The sequence below is a fragment of the Miniopterus schreibersii genome, assembly GCF_964146895.1.
Source record: "Miniopterus schreibersii genome assembly, chromosome: 22".
NCBI lineage: Eukaryota > Metazoa > Chordata > Mammalia > Chiroptera > Miniopteridae > Miniopterus > Miniopterus schreibersii.
This window is the reverse complement of record NC_138124.1, coordinates 4078270-4099113: the sequence shown is the minus strand read 5'-3', so window position 1 is coordinate 4099113 and position 20844 is coordinate 4078270. Positions and strand designations below refer to the sequence as shown.

The window sequence follows — 20844 nt, the reverse complement described above, 5'->3', positions numbered from 1 at the left end:
CACCACTTAAGGGGTGGCAGGGAGTCAGAAATCCAATCTGGAGCAAAGCTGATGCTAAATGACGTCCTGAGCCAACACATCTGCCGAGCTCCCCCCTGGTTTCAGGTGGATAATGGAAAGGCTACGGAGATGGAGAGCCAGAGACACCCCAGCGGCAGGCTCAGGGGCACACCTCCACCGAGGGAAGGCCCCTCCCTCCTCTAGGCTGGAGCTCCTGTGCCAGGAAGGCCTGAAGTTCCGCAGTTCTCACTGCCCCCAGTTCCCATGGATCCCCACACCCAACACACACCGAGCAAAGGCTATGAAATGAAGTCTCCAACACTCCGACCCAAGCTGGAAGCACCCTCCCAGTCAACCAGCCCAACCCCCGATTTCCAGATAAGCGTGCTGAGGTTCAGAGATCTAGAGCCTCTTGGCTGAGGCCAACCTGATAGATGAGGGACTGATGCATCTCACAAACAGCAAGACCCAGGACACATCACAGGGGTCTGGTGGTTAGATGGCAGGATTTGTTGGCTACAATAAAGTCAGTTGTTTGCACATGTGTGTTCTGCAGTTGTGACTTCAGGACATTGGTCCAGGCAGCAAACATCCCCAGTGGCCACCACCAATCACACTAATGCCCTGAGAGAATCATCTCTAACCACTAGTATTTTAACAGGAGAGAAATTTGGTTGACAGATCCTCTGAAGCCGATATCCCTTGACACCGAGTCAGTCTCATCTGCCCCAACAATACCCAACAACTCCCCAACAAAGGCCACCATCACCACCCCACTACCAGGTCCAAATGCACTGCTGTTCTGCATTCTGGCCACTGGGGGTCACTGCTGCCCCCAGTGAACTGGAACCATAGAGTGTTTACTGGGGAGTAAAGTGAGCCCACCAGGCCCCACCGGATCCCATAAATATCTCCTGTGCTGTGTCCTAACTTCATGCTTCTTGCAGGAAGAAACAGATGGTCAATCATGGAGTATCCATCACATTCCAGCCATCACATTCCAGACACTTCCCACACATCATGTCATTCAAGCCCCGCAGCAACACCTCCCTATAACACCTTAGTTGCAGGTGAAGACAGTGAGGCCTAGAGGAACTAAGCAACTTACTCAAAGTTCAGAAAAACGAGCAACAAGGAAGGACGGCAAGGACTGGAACCCAAGTTTCATGACCAATTCCATGACCTTTTACTACGATTTCACTTCCCTTGAGATATTTCACACTGTGCTATGGGCTCTGGGTAAATCCAGCTGGTTTGCCGTGGCCTCCAGAGATGCTGGCATCTGGAACGAAGCCACATGCTGCCTTGATCAAAGACAGTCACCATGGGGCAGGCCAAATAGTACCTCTATCCCCACAGAAATCAGTCTAGTGCCCTCTTGTGGCTTAACATGGAATTGGAATGAGTGCGTGTGGGAGGCTCTTAAGGGTGGACTGGAGGGACTAAGAGGTCACTGCCTCCCACTGGACTCCTAAACTCTTTGTCCCAGGGCTGATCCTGCAGCCCCATCTGTAGTTGATGGGCTTAGTCGGTTACAATAGCCAAAGGGTATCAGCTAGTGAGCGGGAAGCTGATCAGCAACAATAGCGGTAAAACCACATGGGTTGTGCAACATCTGTAAGGGCAGGTGCTACCCTGCCCTTGCATGGAAATGCCGGCAGCAAAACCCCTGGGGCTGGAGAATGGGGAAGGTGGGCTCTGCCTGGGACACCCGCCACTTGGTGCCCCAACTGACTCTATCAGTCTAACTATAACAATCTCTCTGTCCTTTCAGCTGACACACATCTCAGCTACTTTGTCACCTCTTTCATATGCACACCATCTTGGTCCTTCTGTTGACCCCCTCAGCTTGGGCTCAGGTGCTAGCTCTCTTGGCATAACTGCCTCTAATCCCACTCTTCAAGGACCCAGAACTGTCACTGCCCATCACCTCTGAGAGACTCCCATTGTGGCACTTGCCACTTTGACCTCTGTGCAGCCATCACTTGCCGGGCCCTTCCCACAATCTCATTGAATCCTCACAAGCACTCTAGGATGGTGGAGATAGTTCGCCTGACTATTCAGATGGAGAAACTGAAGCTCAGAGAAGTTAAGTAACTTGCCTAAGCTCACACAGGGGCAGAGCCAGGATTTCAACGGAAGGCTGTTTGGCCAAAGAAACCACTATTATTACCATGGCACTGAGCTGCCACTCAGACAAAAGAACCATGGAAAAACTCGGGCACAGGAATTGTGCTAACGGAAGACCCTGGGTTCGAAGATTAATCTGTCCAGGTGCGTGGGATGAGCTGGAAAGAAGAGGGACCAGAAGCCAAGAACAGAGGAGGGCCATAAAAAGTGTCCACGCTCTGGAGATGATGTTCTGGAGTGTGGTGATGGGAAATGGGAGAGAACACACGCGTGGGTGTGTTCTCATCAAAATCTTACAATAGCCCTGTATTCTTATTATCTCCGTTTTTCAGATGAGGAAACTGGGGATCAAGAAAAGTAGCCAGCTCAGGGTCCCAGCTAGTAAGAAGGATAGTTGTGATCTCAAGTTTTATTTAGCAGTTGCTGCCAATAAGCAAGGTTATGCATGCAAATGATCTCTGGTTCAGTAGCTTCACCCCTGCAATTGAGGGTGCCAGCCCTGAAAAAGTATGAGCAATAAGTAGGTGGGGAAAGACTGAAATACCCCATCCCAGGGTCCAGCAGCTATGGGACGACTGAGGGTTCCCACCCCATAAGCTCAGCCCCACCACAAAGGCAGCAGATCCCGTCTCCAAAGCTGATAACAGCATCTGTGGGACAAGACTTATTCGTGGACCGACTAGAGCACACAGAACAAAAAAACACTGCTCAAACATGAGACCGCCTGGAAATGACAGAGAATGGCCAAAAGCACTCGCAGAAAGAAAACAGTCAGAAGCAACCAGCCCAGGCAGGGCCACAACCCTGGTCTGCAGGGCACTTTTATACCCATCTCTTTACACGGCATCTCTGAGAGCAGAGGGGGGGTCTAGAGAGGCTAGAAGACAGCACCAAGCTCTCAGTTCTGGAAAATGTAGGATCTGGTATTTACCAAACAGCTAGTAATTCCCAAGCTTGGCATGAGGGAGTCCCGGGAGCAGGGAGAGGTGAGAGATGCCCCCACATTTGGGCCAGTATATCAAATACGACCTGAGGCAATTTATAAAGCTCACCTCTTCCAAGACACTGACCCCACAGCGTAACCATCTGTCAGCTTCTCTGTGTCCCCATCAGAACTGGTCTTCCTGGGCAGGAACTGTGCCCAGCCATTCGGTCCCTCCTGCAGTGCTGGGAGGGGAGGTGGGAAGGACAGCACTCCAGAATGGCTTCTGCCTGCCCCTAGGAAGCTCCCAGCCAGCAGACTCACATCCCTGGGAGGCTGGCATGATGGAGGCAGGGCCCGCCAAGGGAAGAGTTGACCTCCCTGCTCAACCCTGGTCCGGGAGAGGCTCTAACAGCCTGGCTGCCCCAAACTCCTCACCAGGCTGCTGTGACATCCCCAGCTCCTGCCTGGGAAGAGGCCACTGGCGAGCCTCAGACGGTCTCGTGCACAGCACTGCCCTCTGGTGGCCACCGCGGGCCTAGGCGCAGACGACGGCGGCAGGCAGGAAGCAGAGGCTCTGGGGCTTGTTTACAAGACCCCAGAGATGAGGCGGGAACAGAGCCCCAAGACGTGGCACAGCCCAGTTCACCCTGGGAGGCTGTGGGTCAGCACCCCGAATCTAAGAGTGATGCCTTCATTCCCGCTCCCTTCACAGGAGGCGCCTCTGGAAGAGCCCAGGTCCCTCAGCGCCAGGGCAGAGGCGGGGTGGGGGGGACCCACGCTGCGGGGAGCCAGGAGTGGGGTGCTGCTCTGCCCTGGCCAGAACTCGCTGGGTGAACGAGCCAAGTCCTTCCACCTCTCCCGAGCCTCAGGTTCCTCTGTGAAACTGGGTTTGGCTCCAATTATTTCTGAGCCCCTTTCCAAATCGGATGATTTATGCTTCAACATCTTGATTTTCTTCCTAACTCAAAAACACTCCCAGGCATCTAGAAATGGAAATAACCAACATGGGGCTCAACTGTTTAGAGAGCCTGGGGAGTGCATCAGCATACTGATCTGACAGTGACCCTGTGGGCGAGACGGACCCCCAACTCCCAGAAGGGGAAACTGAGGCCAGACAGGTTCTCTGATACGGCGGCTCATCCAGCCAAGGAGCAGCAAACATGGGGTGTTCCCACAAATGCTTGCCCCACAATCTTAGCCGTTTGCTGGGTCCTCCAGCTCTCTCTGTGGGGACAGCTCGCTCCTATGATGAGAGCTGGGTGCTTCCATGAGCAAGGGGGTCAGGGTGCAGAGAGACAGGGCGGAGGGGAGGGAAAGCTGCTCGGAGGAGGGAGCAAGAGAAGGGCCAGGGAGAACTAGAATTCGCCCTTCAGGAAGGATGCCCTGAACATAGGCTTCCAGCACTTCAGACAGCCCCCTCCTGCTCTGCAACCAGGGGCAGCCTCAGGACCCCAAACTCTATCTGAGAGAAGCCACCCGCCCTCCCCTCTCCCGTCCATCTCTCCCTGGCCATGGGCAGTCAGGGACACCATCCTGCTGACCGTGCCGGGGCCCAGAGTGGAGCTGGCTGGGACCCAGCCGCCAGCTTCCTGAACCCCCGCCAGCCTCAGCTGGCACCTGGTCTCCTGTGGGAGCTGACTTGACCTCCAAGGCCAAGATGCCACGGGGGGGGTCAAGGAGTCCTGGGAAGAGGCTTGGCTGAGACGTGGCCTTGGGGGAGGCCACTGTCGAGAACAGGTCAGAAGGAGAGCCCCAAAGCCTCCCCCACTGCCAGGAGCCTGTCTGTGGCTGCGCTGGCGGGCACCGCTTGACCAACACCACACCCACCCATCATCACCGCATTTGCCTTCCCCTCCAACCCCAGCCAGGGTAATTCTCACCTAGGGAACTGAAATGTTATCAAGGAAAGAATCCTCCGAAACCTTCATGCACACCCTATTAATTCACTAATATATCACAATGTTTGTGCATTCATGAATGTGTGTGTACGTGTGGATACCAGTACGCGTTACTATGCATAAGGCAATACAGCTTGACATTAATGTCAGACTGCTCTGTATTTACCAGCTGCATGAAATAAGGCAAACTCCATCTCTGGACTCAGTGTTCCCGTCTGTAGAATGGGACTAATAATAGTACTTCTCTCATAAGGTTGGTGTGACACCATAATGAGGTATGACCTCTAAAGTGCCTGGAACGGTATGTGGAACAGAGAATGCGCTCACAAAGGCCTGGTCATTACTAATTATCCTGTGCTGACAGTTTTCTCTTTACAGGCATGACACAGGGCCCTGAACTTCAGTGTGCTGCTGTAAAGTGGATGTTATTCTAATGTTACAGATAAGGACACTGGGGTCCAGAGGAGGGCAGGGATTCATCTAAAGCTAGGGAGGAGCTGCTGGGGATACAACACTTGATGATATCTGTTGGGGGAAGGAATCCTGAGTCTCTCACCACCCAGAGCCCAGGAAACTTTGGATTGTACAAACCAGGTGGGGGATGGAGTGGGAGCAAGGGGAGCGGAGGTGAGGCTAGAGAGAAAGGACAGGCCCCTGAGCCCACTCAACCCACAGACTCCCAGCCCTGGATGTGAACAGAGCTCAGCATAAGCCCTCACTGAGTAGATTTCTAATTGGCGTGGGCTGCCAGCCTCACATAGTTGCTGCCTCTGGGGACCCTACATTTGGAAACATCGCCCCAGAGGGAGACACAGTCGTGGGCGAGGCTCTGGCTTTGACAGAGTGCCCAGAATGGGCACCGGAGTGGAGTAGGAGAAGGTAGCGCCTATCCCTGGGAAACAAAGTTTTCCAGCACCCAGCGGACCCCAGAAAAGCCCCTGCCCCTCTCTGGGCCTCTTATGGAACCCCCACGGGTAACATGAGGTAGGCAGAATGGCAGTGTCCCTTCCAGCTCTGATTTGGTGAGTCCCGCATTCGGGGTAGGCGGAAATGGGAGGACCCTTGGGGGGCTTCTCCGCTCCACTGGGCACTGACCTTCTGTCTGGCTCCACTGGAGCCCTCACTCTTGCTGATCTAACCATGGAAGAGTCGCCACCAACCTGTCCGGACCCACGAGTATTCCTGGGTCCCAGAGTAGAGGTAAGTTGGGCTCAGGGCATGACGGGTGACTCGAGCTGATGGCTCATTGGCCACCAGCAGATCTGGGGGACCGAGTCCAGCCTACAGTGCTGCCATGCCTGGACCCAACTGCCAGACACTGAGCCATCCCCACACGTCCCTCACAGCTGGACTACTCCCACAATGCTGCCCCTTGGGAGAAAAAGGACCTCCTGGGTGACAGCGTTCTGCATCTCCCTTCCCCGTGGGCACTAGGTGTCAGGCTACAGGGCCACGGCCAGAGAGAGAATGGAGCAGACAGAACCAGAGAGTCCCCAAGAGGAGCACCAGAGGAGGAGATTCGAAGCCCTTCCAGGTCCTTCCTTCTGTGAGCCACACAACTCCACCGCGTGGGACTCAAATTCTGTTATTTTGCTGGTTAATCAGTAAAATGGGACTGATGATCCCTGCTTATGTACCTCAAGTAGCTGTTGCAAAAATCAACTCAACAACCGTCAACTGGAAAGCTGGGGTACGCACTGGGATGAAGAATCTGCTACGCAGAGGCCCAAGGAGACTAGCAGGCCAGCCGTGAGAACTGGCCTGGCCCCCGGGACTAGGAGGCCTTAGGAACCCTGGTTGGGAGCAGAGATCCGCTATGCCACCCAGCCTGATATCACCCTCCTCATATCACCCTGCTCCCCCCCCCCAATTAACCAGCCCCTCCTTGGAACAAGCCAAGCCATGGAGCCCGGGGCTTCAGGATGACCTTTCCTATGGTCACCCTCATCACCCATCCCCCTCTCAAACTCAGACCCCTCCCAGCACAACAGTGGGCCCCGAGCTTTTCTGATTCTGTATCTTCAGCAATAAAAAATTTATCTCATAACCCCAAAGCACTCATATTTATTAAATTATATGCTTGTATATCTTCAATCCATACATTAAATATTAAATATTCCCTTTTCCAGACAAGGATAATTTGAAATAGGAGTTCTGACATTTTCTTCTTGTGACCCGTGGGGGCCCCTGCTTGGGCAATGAGCTGAAGCTCTGCAGAGACCTCTCCCGGGCCTTGAGCTCAGGGGGAATGGGAACCAAGGAAACTGGGGGTCGGCCTCTGCTGGGCGGCTGCAGGCCCAGAGCAGGTGCTGCCTGCAGCATTTGGTCTGGGCAGCTGACTCCATATTGTGTGGCGCTGGGTTCCCTAGAGGCAGGAAGGGAAAGAAGGAAGGAGAAATGGCAAGTGAGGGAGAACCCTCTGCCCTCCTGGTGGCCTCACGGGGGTCAGCACTGACGCTGAAGGGGGTGGACTTGCAGAGCCTCCTCGGGGATCCTCGGGCCCTGGACAGCATACGTCTGAGATGGAAGGGACACTGCCCTATGGCCTCAATCCATAGTTGAATTACAGGTTCGGAAGGGCTACAATCCTCTACCATGGCTCCCAAAAGGTTATGGGTGGAGCCAGGGGTGCAGCTCAAGTCCTATCCCTTTCCGGAATCCTACTCTGCCACTGGTCCACTGTCCTAGAACAAGCCAGTCAATGGAGCCCTTGAGATGGGGACCCCAGGCAGCAGTGGAGGAGCCACAGTACTGGCAAGGGCTACCCTCAGGGAGGGCCACCCACCACCCACGAGCCAGCGGGGTGGGGGCCTCTCCAATCCTACAGTCTGACAGAAGGCGACAGCACACAGGGACAGGCAGGGCAAGGGGGAGTGTCCCAGAGGAGGGCATCAGGCCCCTCCTTACTTCACAGTAGCACTCTAGGCACCCTGCAGGACCCCGAGCCGCCTCCCAGACTCCAGGCTTGGCCCTCCAGGGGCCAGTTCACAAGCACTCTCAACGCTAAGGTCAGGCTAGGCTGGTTCTGCCCCAAGCTGTCATGTGCTAGGGTCCCCTGGTGCTGCTGAGCTGAAGCCCTGGGCCCCTCAGAAGACTGACCTTGGCTTTCAAGGGCTGACAACTCTGGCTCCAGGGAGGCCTCTCCATGGGAGGCCTGGAGCCCACCATAACCCGGCCTCCAGGCAAAATCCCAGGGCCTCTGGAGTCCAAGGTCCCCAATGTTTATCCTAGAAGCACTTCTTTCCCTGGGTGGTAACCACTCCCCCTTCTAAACCTCACCTCAAAGGCCCCTCACACCTCAGCCCACCCCCCTCAGGCCTACCCCCAGTCTTGGGGGTCTTGACTAAGCCCCACAATGCCTCCGGGGCCTGGCCCACACCCTTAGTGCATCCCTGGTAACCGCCTGGCTGGCTGTCCATGGGTCCCTGGAAAGGCTGAGATTCAAGGAGCCAGTACTCTGAATGATCCTCTACCCAACCAGGGGAGGGCCTGCAAGGAGGGCAGGGGAAACAAGGGACCTGCCAACACTGGGGACCCTGTAGTGGCTGGTGTGGAGACCCAGCTGGTGGCTCCTAATCCCAGCCAAGAGCCCATGGTCTTCACGAGCCCAGAAGCCAAGCCCAAGAACCCCTAGCCCAGCGATGCCATCTTCTCCCCCCGATCTTCTTTCTAACAGTCCAAGGATGCGCCATTCCCACCCAGCTCCAAGCAGGCCTGGCCCAGGGAGAGGGCCCAGATAGCCACCTCCCAGCCACCACCTCCTGCCTTTGTGACGTCAGAGCCAGGCTGGGCGCGGCTGCGCGTGGACCCTTCTAGGTAAGGTTACTGTGTGTCAGCGCTCCAGTGTCAAAGTGACTGGCCTCCTAAACACAAAGAGGCCAAAAGGGAGGGTGCTGCGGAGCTGCTTGACTCTGGGAGGGGCGGAGGTGAGACCCACACTTCTGTCCTGATGCCTGGCAGCTGATTTCCTCCTGAGACTCATGGGGGGGGCAATCTCCCCATCAGAAGTACCTCCAATGGGTGCATAGGAGCCACTCCACACACCAGTCAAGAGGAGGGACCACAGCCCCAAGATCAGGAGGGTGCATCATGGAGAGCACCCCAGGTTCCTTCAGCTAGGCATGATGAAAACCAGGCTTCTGCCCGAGCTACATCCCTAGGCATAATCAGCACCAAGATCTCCAGGCTGATGGAAGGCTGGGGGACCCTGATTTCTTATCTCTGGTAGCATCGTGCTCCTCTCCAGCAAAGCCTGGCTTCAGCTGCAGCCCCTTCCCAGGTTACACTAAAGTCACATCCCCCGCCCTGCCCAGAGGGCTCCTCCCTCTTCTAAGCCCCCTCTTCCAGCCTGCTCCAAGGGCACCTCCACAGAGTCGGGGGCCTGGGTTTCAGGGCTAGATAGAGGTCTCCGCCTGGCTCACCTCTGAGGCTGTGTGCCCCAGGGAAAGTTACTTTGCCACCCTGAGCCACCACTCCCAGGGGAGTAAAATAGGGATGGTGACATCTGCTTCCCAGGATCAACATGATTCCACCCCCTTCTCCCCAAGGTCCTCTGCCTCTGGGCTTGAAGGCAGGGCCCTTCCCCGACTTCGGTCAATACCAGCCATAGATACAACAGGACACTGGGGAGGAGATGGGGTGAGGAAGGGTCATCTGACCCACGACCTCTGACCTTCCTCCACCTGCCACTCTTCGGGGCTCCTGAGAATCCAGTTCCCTGGCTTTTAGGTGTTGGGGTAGATTTAGGGAAAGGAGCCCTGACTCACTGCCAGAATCCCAGTCCTGAAACAAGGACAGGGACACACACAGAGGGGTCTCCAATCCACTCCCAGCTTGCCGTCCCTCCAGATGCCCTTCTAGGGTCCTCCTATAGCAAAGGGGACAAGAGGCTGCCCCATCACCAACCTTTTCAGCATCCCCATCTTGGACACTCTGCCTAAAAAGACCACCCAAATGGTTCCCTACCAAACTGCTTCCCGGAGCCTCGTTTTCAGAGGAGCGACACACCTCTGTGTGGCTATAAAGAGCCTTTTCGTGATTGTGGCCGTCCCTGCCTCCCACTGGCTTCCTACAGATACACACATCCTTGGAGCAGAGAAGAAGCTGGATGAGGCTCAGGGGCTTCCAGAGACCCACACTGGGCAACTGGGGCCCGTTCTTTCCAACCCTTGGCCCAGCCAAGCCCTTGAAAATCCTTAGGTCCAGCTGCTCAGCGCCTGGACCCACTACTAAGCCCCCCCACCTCCACACACATACAACCCTGAGAGTGCACTTCCAATTCGGAGCTTCCCGACAATCTCACTCCAGACCCTCCTCCCTGCATCCTGGGGGAGGCAGGGAGGCTATGGCCTGCAGGATGGGAGAGGCACAGTTGGGTCGGATCTGTTTTTCCTGCCCCCCTCCACCCTTTGCTGTATATCTTGTCATCTCTAGCCAGTCTGGGGGAGGGGGCATTGAAGGTGGTGAGGGGTTGAATGGCACAGCCAAGATATGGGTCAATCTTGTCTCCTGGGCCAAGAGTCAGAAACAGCTCCTGGGCTGTACACTCCCCTCAAATTGTTGGCTGCAAGAATGCTAGCAGAGTCTCCATTAAGCCAAGAGGGCTGGCGGGCTTTGGAGAGAGCGGGGCTGCAATTCCTCCTGGCTTTGCAGCCCCATCACACTGGGGCTGAGGCAAAGGGAGGGCTGGCGCCAAGGAGAGCAGTGCCAATGGCAGATTCGCCCCTCTTGAGTCGGCCCAAATGCCTTCCTCAGACCTCAGACTTCAGTGCAAACCCTTCTCAGCATCCCACCCACTTCCCGAGTCCCCGAGGGGTGGGACTTTGGGAGGAGATAGGCAAAAGCTACCCCCTGAGCCATCCCAGTGCCATCCCCACCCTTCTCTGGATGGCAGGAAGGGAGGGGGTCACCTGGCTGAGGTCAGTGGAAAAGATGGGCAGACTCCCTGGATCCCAAGCTCCTTCTCCCTGCCCATGCTTCTGCCCCTTCCTTGCCAAGGAAGATAACCAGACAAGAACAGGCCACCACAGGTCTCACTTATGTGGGGCAAAACCACCCAAACGCCGGTCAGAGATCAATTTTCCAAATAAACGGATCTGCACAATCATCTCAGAAGCCCTGTCTGCAAAACAGGCAAGCCCTCTCTTCCCTTCACCATCCTGACTCCAAATTCCCAAGCTGCTCTCCAAGCTCCAACAGGGGTGCTCTGTGGGCGCCCAGATGCAGAGGAGGGTAAAAGGGGGGGGAGGGGAGGGGTCTCGGAAATGCCCGAAACGGGGTTGGAGAGTGCAGGCGTAAGGAAGAGAAGGGGTGGGCGTCCATGACAGCCTCGACATGTCCAAAGTCTCCCCCACCCACCCACGGCGGCCAGCTCTCAACTTGTTTACTCGTCGGCGTGTTTTGCTCTTTCCAAAAGGAAACAGTTAAACATCTCAGCCGGGTCGCGGACAGTCCCTGTCACCTTTCCTTCGGGCTAAGCGCAGCCGCCGTAGCTGCCGCCGCCGCTGCCAGGGACTCGAACCTCGGGTACTTTATTCTACTTGCGCGTGGCCAAACTGTTGCTATTTAGTGGGGGGAGAGAACCCGACTGGCACCCTCCGAAGGAGCCAAGCCGCAGCGGGGGGAGCGGGGGCGGGAGCTGGGCCCCCGCCTGCCCTCCCGGCTGGGGTCCTCCCCCGGGAGAGGCTCACGCATCCCCGGATCGCCACTGGACAGGGCCAGAGTCACCTGCACGCGCAGCCCCGAGCATCTCGAGCCAGAGCGAGCCTGGCGCGCGGGCGGCAGGCGCAGGGCCGGCCCCAGCCTGGCTGAGGAGCCGGCGAGCGAGGAGCCGCGGGCTGGGGGTGGCGGCAGGGAGCGGCGCCGACTTACATGGAAGTGATGTTCCTTGAGATGTCCGTGATGTTGATGCTGGCGTTCCCCGTGCTGTTCCCTGAATCCTGCCCTTCCAGGAGGGGGAAGAGGTTCCCATCGTCCGGCCGCCGGCAATGGATCTCAGTCTTGCTGCAGACACAATTCGCAGGGCAAGCCAGCACGGAGCCCACATAGTCCAGCCAGACGCTTCCCAGCAAGAAAATCCGCCAGAAACTACACTTGGCTGGGCAAAGAGAGACATCCATCTCCGATCGCTGCTTCTAAAAAAGAGGAGGAGAGGAGAGGGGGTTGGGGTGGGGGGAGCGGGGAAAGCTGGGGGGGGTAAGGAAACAAAGACGGCGAGGGAGGGGGAGGGGGAGGGGGCCTCTGCCTTTGAAACGCCGGGCGATCAGATGCAAAATCCTCCAGCGTCTGAAACCATCGCGCCGCCGCCGCCGGTGGAGCCGCCGAGCGCCTAGAGGTGCGGTCTGCCGGGCATGGTGGCCTCGCCGGCTCGGGCTCGGGCTCAGGCTCGGGCTCCGGCTCGGGCTCGGGGGCGAGCCGCGCTGGCCCACTCCGAGACTTTGCAGGGTTGCAACAGACGGTGGGGAGGCAAAAAGAAAAGGGAAAGGAAAAAATGGTGCTAAAGTCACCAAGTCCCACCTACTGGGCAGAATTAAAACGGACACACCTGCAAAATACACACACACACACACACACACTCACACACACACAACGCCCGGGCCGGGGAAGGAGGAGGGAGATGCCGCGGAGCTGCAGCAGCCGCGGCGAATGGCTCGCGACGCGCCTGCAGAAATGTGCAAGTGCCCCGAGCTTACGAAACGCACGGCTCGGGAGCGTCTTCCTCGCGCCCTCCCTCTCCCCTCCCTCCCCCTCCCGCGGCCTCCTCCCCGCCCCCCGCCCGGGCTGGGAGCGGCAGGAGAGCGGAATCTCCCCTCCCTCCCTCTCTCCCTCCCTCTCCCCGCCGTCCTCTCCCCTCCTCCCTCCCTCCCCACCCACCCACCCACCCACCCACTAACCGGCTCGCGGCTCGGTCCGCACCGCCGCCCGCAGCCGCGCACCGCCCGCTCCACCCTCGCGGCCCGGCGTCCGCTGGGCGCAGCCCTGGGGAAACGAGACGGAGGGGAAAAGTTGCAGTTGGGATCGCGAGGGTCTGGACTGGGGAGGAGGAGTTGTGGAGCTGGCTGCGCGACGCCGAAAGGCGCTCTCCTTTCCACTTTTTGGCCCTCGCGCTGCCCGGTTTTGCTGCAATCCGGGCCGCGGGAGGAAGGGACCCGAACGCAGCCGAGGTGACCGGGGAGCGCTCCCGAGCCTGGGTGGGGGGCACAGGCTCGCTAACAGCGGTGCCGCGTGCGGGAGCGCACGGGAACCCCAGAGAGGCACCCAGAGCTGGGGAGGACGACTGTGGTCTCCATCTAAAAGGACACGCATTTCCGTAATCAAGAGTCCGGGACCTGGGTTCGGCTGGGAGGGGACTGCGGGGCCCGGCCCGGTGGGTGCCCCCATGCGCCCTGCGCCTTCTTGGCGGTAGGTTTTGCGTTTGGCCTTGGGCTGGCAGGGAACTAGTGCAGAAAGGGGTGCGCCTGCGAGTCCAGGTGGCCCCAGGCGAGCCATGCGTGCGAGAGAAACGGCCTGGGAAATTGAGATGCAAGGGGCATATTTCGCCAAGCACCAGGCCAGCACCATCAGAGGCCGGCTTCTGGGCTCAGCTCTCTCGGGTGCACTGCTCCGGCTGCCGGGTGAGGGGGCGGGCGAGTTGCTTTCTCCGGATTCGGGGGCGCAGAACCTCTTTCCTTCCCTCCCACCCAAGCACCCCTTCGTGGTAGGGGCGCAAAGCAGGTGCAGCTAACCTTTGACTGGAGAAGGAGGCATCCCTACTTTTTGCCTCGGTAGGGATTTTTTTTTTTTTAAATATAATGTCAAAATGCCAAGTGTGAGCTGTTTGCTGAGAAACCCAGAGCATTCGCTGTGGCAGGGGAGAAGAAAGGGTTAGGGAAGCCCACGCAGGCAGACACTACAGCATTCATTCACTGGGAGAAAGCGGCTCCGCTCCCGCTCTGGGTGAGGGCCGCGGGAGAGAAGACGGAATTCAACTGCATTCAGCCTCTGAAAGGGTCCCCCGCCCCCTGCGGATTCCCAGGCAGGTCGTGCAACTTGCAGGCAAGATGGGGGAGGCGGCCTGCGGTGCCGCCCGCCTGCCCGGGCGCACCCAGACAGGCCGGGTGCCTGCGAGTGGCACTGTCGCTGTGAGTAAACTTGGGGGAGGGGGAGCCAGGGAAAGAACATGTCTATAAAAGGCAGTTTTCCTCACACCCCCTTACATTCTGCCTTCCCTTGGCCTCAGTAGACTTCTTGCCAGTTGCCAGAATGGCCTTGTCCCCAGACTGGCATTTTGCCCTCCCACCAGCAGGAGGGGACAGAGAGTGGAGACCTCCTTAGACTCTCAAACCAGTTCCTACTGGCCCTAGGCCAATCCCTGATACCCTTAGTCCCCTGGGAACCTCCCTGCCATTTCGAGGGCCATTCTGGGATTGGCTCTAGAATACCTGAGTCAGGGACACTGAGTGATAGTCAGAGCTCCAGCTTGGCCCCTCAGGAGCTGGCAGGTGGCAGCAGAGACACAGGGACCTCTCTCAGACCACTCCAGGGGAGGTGCCAATAAGCAGGGAAGGCCAAATGGAGTTTGCCCAGCATCAGGTCTCCAGCCTGGTTGCCCAGCACACTTTTTTGAAAGAGAGAAATGATTTTTAACATTTCCAGCTGAGAAGGGGAGGTTTCCGTAAGTCAGAACAAATAAAACCTTTAAAAACCCCTTTGGAGACAGCAAAAAATGCAGGCTGTGAAGCAAGGGACCCTGGTGGAACAAGAAGTCTTTCATCCTGGCAGTGAAATGGGATTAGACGGGCTGTTATGTTGACCTAGAGCTGTGGGCCTGAGCAGGAAGTGGCAGCTGACAAGGAGGAAGGCCCTCTTCAAAGTAGAAGGTGGCCTGGGAGTGGGCAAGCAGAGTTCAATTTCTAACCATAGGCAAATCACTGAAGCTTTCTGGGCCTCAGCTTTCATGTCTGTAAAATGACCACATTGGGCCTCGCTGCCCAAAGCGTGCCCCTCTCCGACCAGCAGCACCCATATCACCTGGAAGCTTGTTAGAAATGCGGCATTGGGGTCCCCCACCCAGGCCCACCAAACCAGAAGGCCCATTTTAACACATTCCCCAGGTGGCTCATCACCATGCCACAGTTTGAGAAGTACTGAGACAGCTCCCAAAGTCCCTTCCAGCTGAACGGTCCCTGATTCCACATGGATCTGGGCAAGGGACACTGCTGAGCAGAGAGGCGAGATGGATGGTGTGAATTCTCAGAACTCTATTCAGTTAGGGTGAAATACACTGGATATCTCAGACTCAAGGACTTTGTAGAAAGCAAACCTGTGAAGTTTCACTACCTGTGCAAGAAGGTGCTCGCCCTGCCCTAGGACACGCACCCATGCCTGAGCTAGTCCTTAACCCCTGAGAGGGGCCAGGTTGGGGTGAAGCAAGAGAAAGGCTCCAGCATAGACACCCTTTCTTAGTCAGCAGGGGTCCAGAGTATCTTGTCTTCTTTGGTGAGGATTCCCCCGTGGGCTCCAAAGAATGTCTGTTACATCACTGTGATTCCCATTCTGCAGCCACCACTGGGTCCTGGAGATGTGACCCAGCTCAGCACTGCACCCATCAAGGGATAACCACCCCCGTGTCCTTCGCTGCCAGCTGCAGGCTCAGAAATGAGGGAACTTATGGGTGCATCCCCTGCTGATGAGTCAGGAGCGCGCAAAGGCTTGGTTTGGTTTTTTAACAGAAAGTAAAGTTTTAGGAACCCTTTACAGCTGGGCAGATACCTTCTGGTATCAGGGGTTTGGAGAAGGCAGGAACGTTCCCAGGATTTGGAGGTGGTCTCCCACCACACAGGCCAGAAGTGAGCTGCTTCCAGAGCACAGACATTCCACATTCCTGACACAAGGAGAAACTGAGCACATGTCTCTTTCCCAAAGGGCAGGCTCCATCTGTGTAAGCACCTGAGATTTTTCTTTGACTATTTGTTATAAGGTATCTCCAAAGCCAAAATTCCTGCCATCTAGAAAAGACAAAGGGATGCTGACCTGGTAGTTATCCCCTCCCAGACCCTCCCCATGCAGACATCTGACCCAGCTACACCCCCTTTTCCTATGAGCACCCACAGGCCAGGCCCGGGCATTTCGGATTCACCCACCATGCCGTTCCTACAGTGTCCACCTAAACCCAGGAGCTGTGCTGCATGACTTGGTAGTGTGAGCAGACAGGGAACCCACTGCTCTGCCTGTGACCAGGAAAAGGAACTGCGGTCCTGGGGAGTGACTGGAGGAGCACAGGAAGCAACAGGGAAAACCAGGCCCTGAAAAATTTGCTGCTCCAAAGAGCTATTTCAAGCTGGCAGGCTTGCACTTGGTCACTGAAAAGGGCTGTTTCCCTCACATCTTGAGCCCAGGCCAAGATGTGAGGGAAAAGGACATGGTTGGAGGCTAGAAACAGGTAATGGTATCCAGAAGGCCAGGAGCCAACGAGGGAATTCTGACCATACACGAGGAGTGAAAGCTCACCCATGAAAAGAGACAGTCAGGCACCAAGGCAGTTCCCGAAAGCAGGAAAATCCACCCACAGGAGGCCCCAGCTCAGGAGCCTGACTCAGGTCCCAGGATTTCAGACACACACCTGCCAGAAGGTTGGAGCTGCTGTCAGGGGTCAGGGTCCTTGCCTCTCACTGCTGCCCATTAAGGAAGGCTTGCTGCATGGTCCTGCCCTGCTGGGACTGTCTGGAGGAGCTTGGGGGCCCTGCTCAGTGCCGCTGCCCAATGATCCTCGACTCATCCCACTCACCCCGAGTGACAGATTCATAGAGGCTCTGCACTGGAAAGGACTCCCAAGGCCAAAGACCTGTCCCCACTTGCTGCAGACACCCCCCAACAGCACCCTCGAGCTCGCACCAGCCAGGCTCCCATTCTGTCCCTACACAGCTTCACTCCCTGGGGTATACCTTCAGTCTGAAATGATGACACCAGCGCCCTGAAGCCGACACTTAGCTCTGGTTACAAGTGCTGACACCTAGCACCAAGGAAAGGTTCACTCGGGATGCTGCCCACCTCCCACGTCTTCTCTGAGAAAAACATCCTGTCCCTTCCCTGAACTTCAGCAGCACAGCCCCCTGACCTGTCCCCACTCTGGCCAGAGGCAATGCCTTCAGGTTTGTCCATGGCCCCTTTAGGGTGTGATAAATCGTGCAGCTTTCAGAGGCTCTGGACTTGGGGACATGGGGAGTAGACAGCTGTAATGGGACTAAATATGGTTTCATATAACAGACCCACTGGGATGAATTCACCGCCCAGTAGCATCTGAGCCTGAGCGCCAGCCCAAGAGTGGACACCACACATTTGGGGGGTGATTTAATGTGCACTTTTGCTGCCTGAAACCCAATGTGTGTCCACAAGGGAAGTCTGGGACAGAAGTGGGGTGCTTTGAGCTGACCACCTCCTCTGTACCCCAGAGTTACACTTGCTGCTACAAACTTGTCCCTGATAGGGCAAATATTGAGGAGCTTCTAGAAGCAGAAAGATTAGTGGCTCTGTTCTCAGCTCCAAAGTCAGGAGAGGGCAGGAAACAGCAGCTCCCAGGGCACGCCCAGGCCATCAGGCCCTCACCAGGCGCCCACACGGAGCGGGGCTGACCCAGGCCCAGCAGCTCCCTTACTGTGGTCTCTGTTCTGCAGAGCCAAACCCTTCTCCCTGTCTCCTGGGGTCATAAAACATGCGTAATGCACCCCACGCAGGGTTGGCATGTAGGAGCTCCCCTTCTCTTCTCTTCCTTCCTATCCTTCCTTAGGGGGCCCACCCTTTGCCAGATGGTGCAGCCCCCATAATTGGGTGCTCACAAACCCTGCCCTCCCCGCTCACTAGATACTATCCTAGCTTGTTTCTTTGAACAGCACAGACCTCCAGCACCTCGGGGCTGCAGAGGCAGTGCCCCCAAGCCCTCAGGCTTGGAGAAGGGGGGACTGCCAACAGATTAGGGCTCAAAGCAAGAAATCACCAAATCTCCTCCAGTTTCCTCTGGCGGACGATTACTGGAAATAGCACATGCACACACATTTAAGTAGGTATCAAGTGGACCCCACCCCCAAATAAGTCTTATTTGCTGAGAGATCAGTGTGGGGATTTGGGAGAAGCGCTATGTTGGGGGAGGGGGCATGAGGAGCCACGCTCTCTTCTGGAACTCAGAGACAGCTCCCTCCCACAGGCTTTCTGCCATGTCCTCCGCCCCCTCCTCAGCCCACAGCACCAGCTGCACTGCCTGGGAACCAAGGAACAAAAGCCCAGCCCAGGGAGTTCCGGGATGGGGGTGGGACAGGGAAGGAAGGTGGCAGTGGGGGAAGGTGCAGACCAGCCCAGTGAGCCCTGGCTAAGCGCAGGTCACACTCCAGCGCTGTGGGGTAAGGGTGCAGTATGGGGAGGGGACCCAGAGACCTGGCCAGAGACACACATGGAAGGCACCACAGGTTCATTCAACTGGTGGAAGCCATGTGGCTCTCAAAAGGCGGGGACATTTGGTCTTCCCCTTGGATGCCCTCTTCCTGCTGCCAAGTTCTAGAATTCCCCTTAGGACTCCAAGAAAGGGAGCCCAGGAACCCAACCTTATGGATGGATGGCTGAGACCCTTGCCCAGGGGCAAACTCTGCCTCCCTTGCCCAGGGCCGGGGGGCCTCTCCAGAGCACTCACCTGAAGACAGAGCCTCTAGTGAATGGTGGTCCTAGGGCTCAGGGCCTCCAGAGGCTGCATCCACACACTAAAGGGGAGCTTCACTGCAGGCCACTTCCTACGATCCTGGGGTTCCAGAGATAAACACGACCAGAATGATGGCGATGACGATAGAGACAGCTGTATTTGTGACATATTGGCTTCTGTGTGTAGCATTTTTCTGCACTCTTGACACTCAAGATTCCACTGAACCCTCACAAACGACCTGTTTCACAGGTGAGGAAATGAAACAGAGAAGTTAAATCACTTGTCCAGTATCACCCAGCTGCTCTGTGGTTATGAGCCAGATGTGAGCTCTAACCACCACTCTGACCACATCTAAGTTACACTGCCCCCTAGTGAGGCCTTGAGGAGAAGGGAGGCTGCCTCCCCTGTAGGGGAGAGGGGCCACCCCAACCCTTTTGCATCCCAGTAGCCCTCTGCCAGGGAAGAGAAGGAGGGAGGGGAGCCCCCAGGCGTGATCACTAGGCTGGGCCAGGGCAGGTAGGGCCAGCAGGTTAGGGATATGGTCAGAGTGCAGTTGCCCTGTGAGCCGGCTTCCCCTAACACTCGGCTGCCCCTTCCCAAAAGGAGACCACTGTCCCGCTCCCTCGTGAACCGTGAGGATTCTAGAGGCAGGCCCTTGGCACAGCAGCCCATTGAATGTCCTACCCCAGCGTCTGTGCTAAACAAATCAATAATTAAGAGAGGATGCACATTAGCCTTTGAACAGGTTCCAGAGAAAGTTTATTTTGATCCTACTCGAGGTGAGCAAGGGTGTGCTCGAAGCCTGGGGGAGGTGTGGGCAGCGACAGGGATGGGCGAGGAGGGTGGGCGGGAGTGGATGTGGCAGGAACCTCAGCGCACGGGGGTCTGTGCAGGTGAGCCTGGGGCTCCGGGTGGGGGTGGCAGTGGGAGCATTCAGAGAGCTGCGACACGGGTGTGCGGGCGGGAGGAAGCGGGGCGAGGGTGCCTGGGTGGCGCTGTGCGGGAGGCCACTGCTGGCTCCTGGCAAATGCGGCTGCTTAATAAGGAGTGTTGGGCCAGTCTGAGTTAGAAGCCATGCTTTTATCTGTTAGCTCTCAATAGGAAGATTACAAAATAGAACATTTTAAATGTCAACCCCATCTCCTGACTCCCACTGTCTCTCTCTTCTCTCCCCGCTAGCCAAGGAAGCCTGGTCCCTTTCCCTGCAACTTCCAAGCCCACTGGAAGCTTCCAGTCCTGGGACTTTCAGGAGAAGAAAAAAGATGAAATCATCTTTCTATAAGGTCAGTTTATCATGAACTCACCTGCCCCCACACCATACCAAAAATAATAACAATGATAATACAGCAGATTGTATCATGACAGAATGTTAACATTTGAAGAAAAAAAAACACCCTCTTTAGAGATTAAACAGTCCGGCATTTCTCACGCTTCTCCAACCAGAGTCCCCAGCACAGGGGCGAGTGAACCCCACCCGTGGGTGGGGAAGGACTGTGGCAGGCACGAAACTTCCTTGGACTCGCGGTTTATTTTTGAAATGTATGCTAGTGTGCCACACTCCTGCAGATTATGCCCGTGAGTGCTCTGCTATAAGCTAATGTTTTAAAATCTCTCGGTGGAGTAAACCAGGTGCTCCCAGAAGGTGGAGGCCACGCTCATTACCCTGTGTCCTCAGAGACCCCTGACGATCTGACATAACCCCTCCGTGGAAGCTTCCCCTCCTTTAAGCAGCACACGTTTAGTCCAAACCCCTCCTTCCCCATCCCTGCCATTTTATAGGTAGAAAAATTAGGCCCAAGATGTCTAAGTTATGTCCCCACAGCCACACGGCTAGTTAGGACCAGAGCCAGACTTCTATTTTAAGGCATCCATTCTGTCACTCAAAAAAATAAACAAAAATAAAAGCAAAACACACGAAAAACATTCTGGCTAGAGCTCTCAGAACCTCATGTCCCAAACACAGCTGGCCCCTGCTGGACCACGTGTCTCTCTCCCCAAACGGAAAGCTACCTTTTTAGCACAGCAGCACTTTTTGACAGAGTCTATGACATCATCTCTCTAAGCATCTTTCTCCAAGGAACACAAAATTCTCCCGCCCAACCTCACACAAACAGGCCTTCTGACTGCCTCCCAGAATTCGGCATAGTACCGCAATTTCTGGTGTTTATTGGATTTCCATTTGTCCCGCCTCCTTTACAAAACGGATGTGCAGGTAAATGCAATGACCT

At 56.3% G+C, this 20844-nt stretch overlaps 1 protein-coding gene across 11 annotated transcripts in view; it reads right to left on the bottom strand.

The window, feature by feature from the left end:
* The window catches only part of NTRK3 (neurotrophic receptor tyrosine kinase 3), a 326297-nt gene that overhangs the window by 245371 nt on the left and 60082 nt on the right, over nt 1-20844 (bottom strand). For 6 of the 11 annotated variants that reach the window (XM_081124357.1, XM_081124361.1, XM_081124362.1 and 3 more), the window contains exons 1-2: nt 12197-12685; nt 11824-12086 (exon numbers count right to left, since the gene is read on the bottom strand). In XM_081124357.1, the coding sequence (XP_080980483.1) occupies nt 11824-12071 (248 nt within the window). In that variant the 5' untranslated portion in view covers nt 12072-12086; nt 12197-12685. Of the gene's footprint in view, nt 1-11823; nt 12087-12196; nt 12718-18610; nt 18855-20844 lie in introns of those variants that run through there. The other 5 variants (XM_081124363.1, XM_081124365.1, XM_081124360.1 and 2 more) reach the window with 4 other exon arrangements.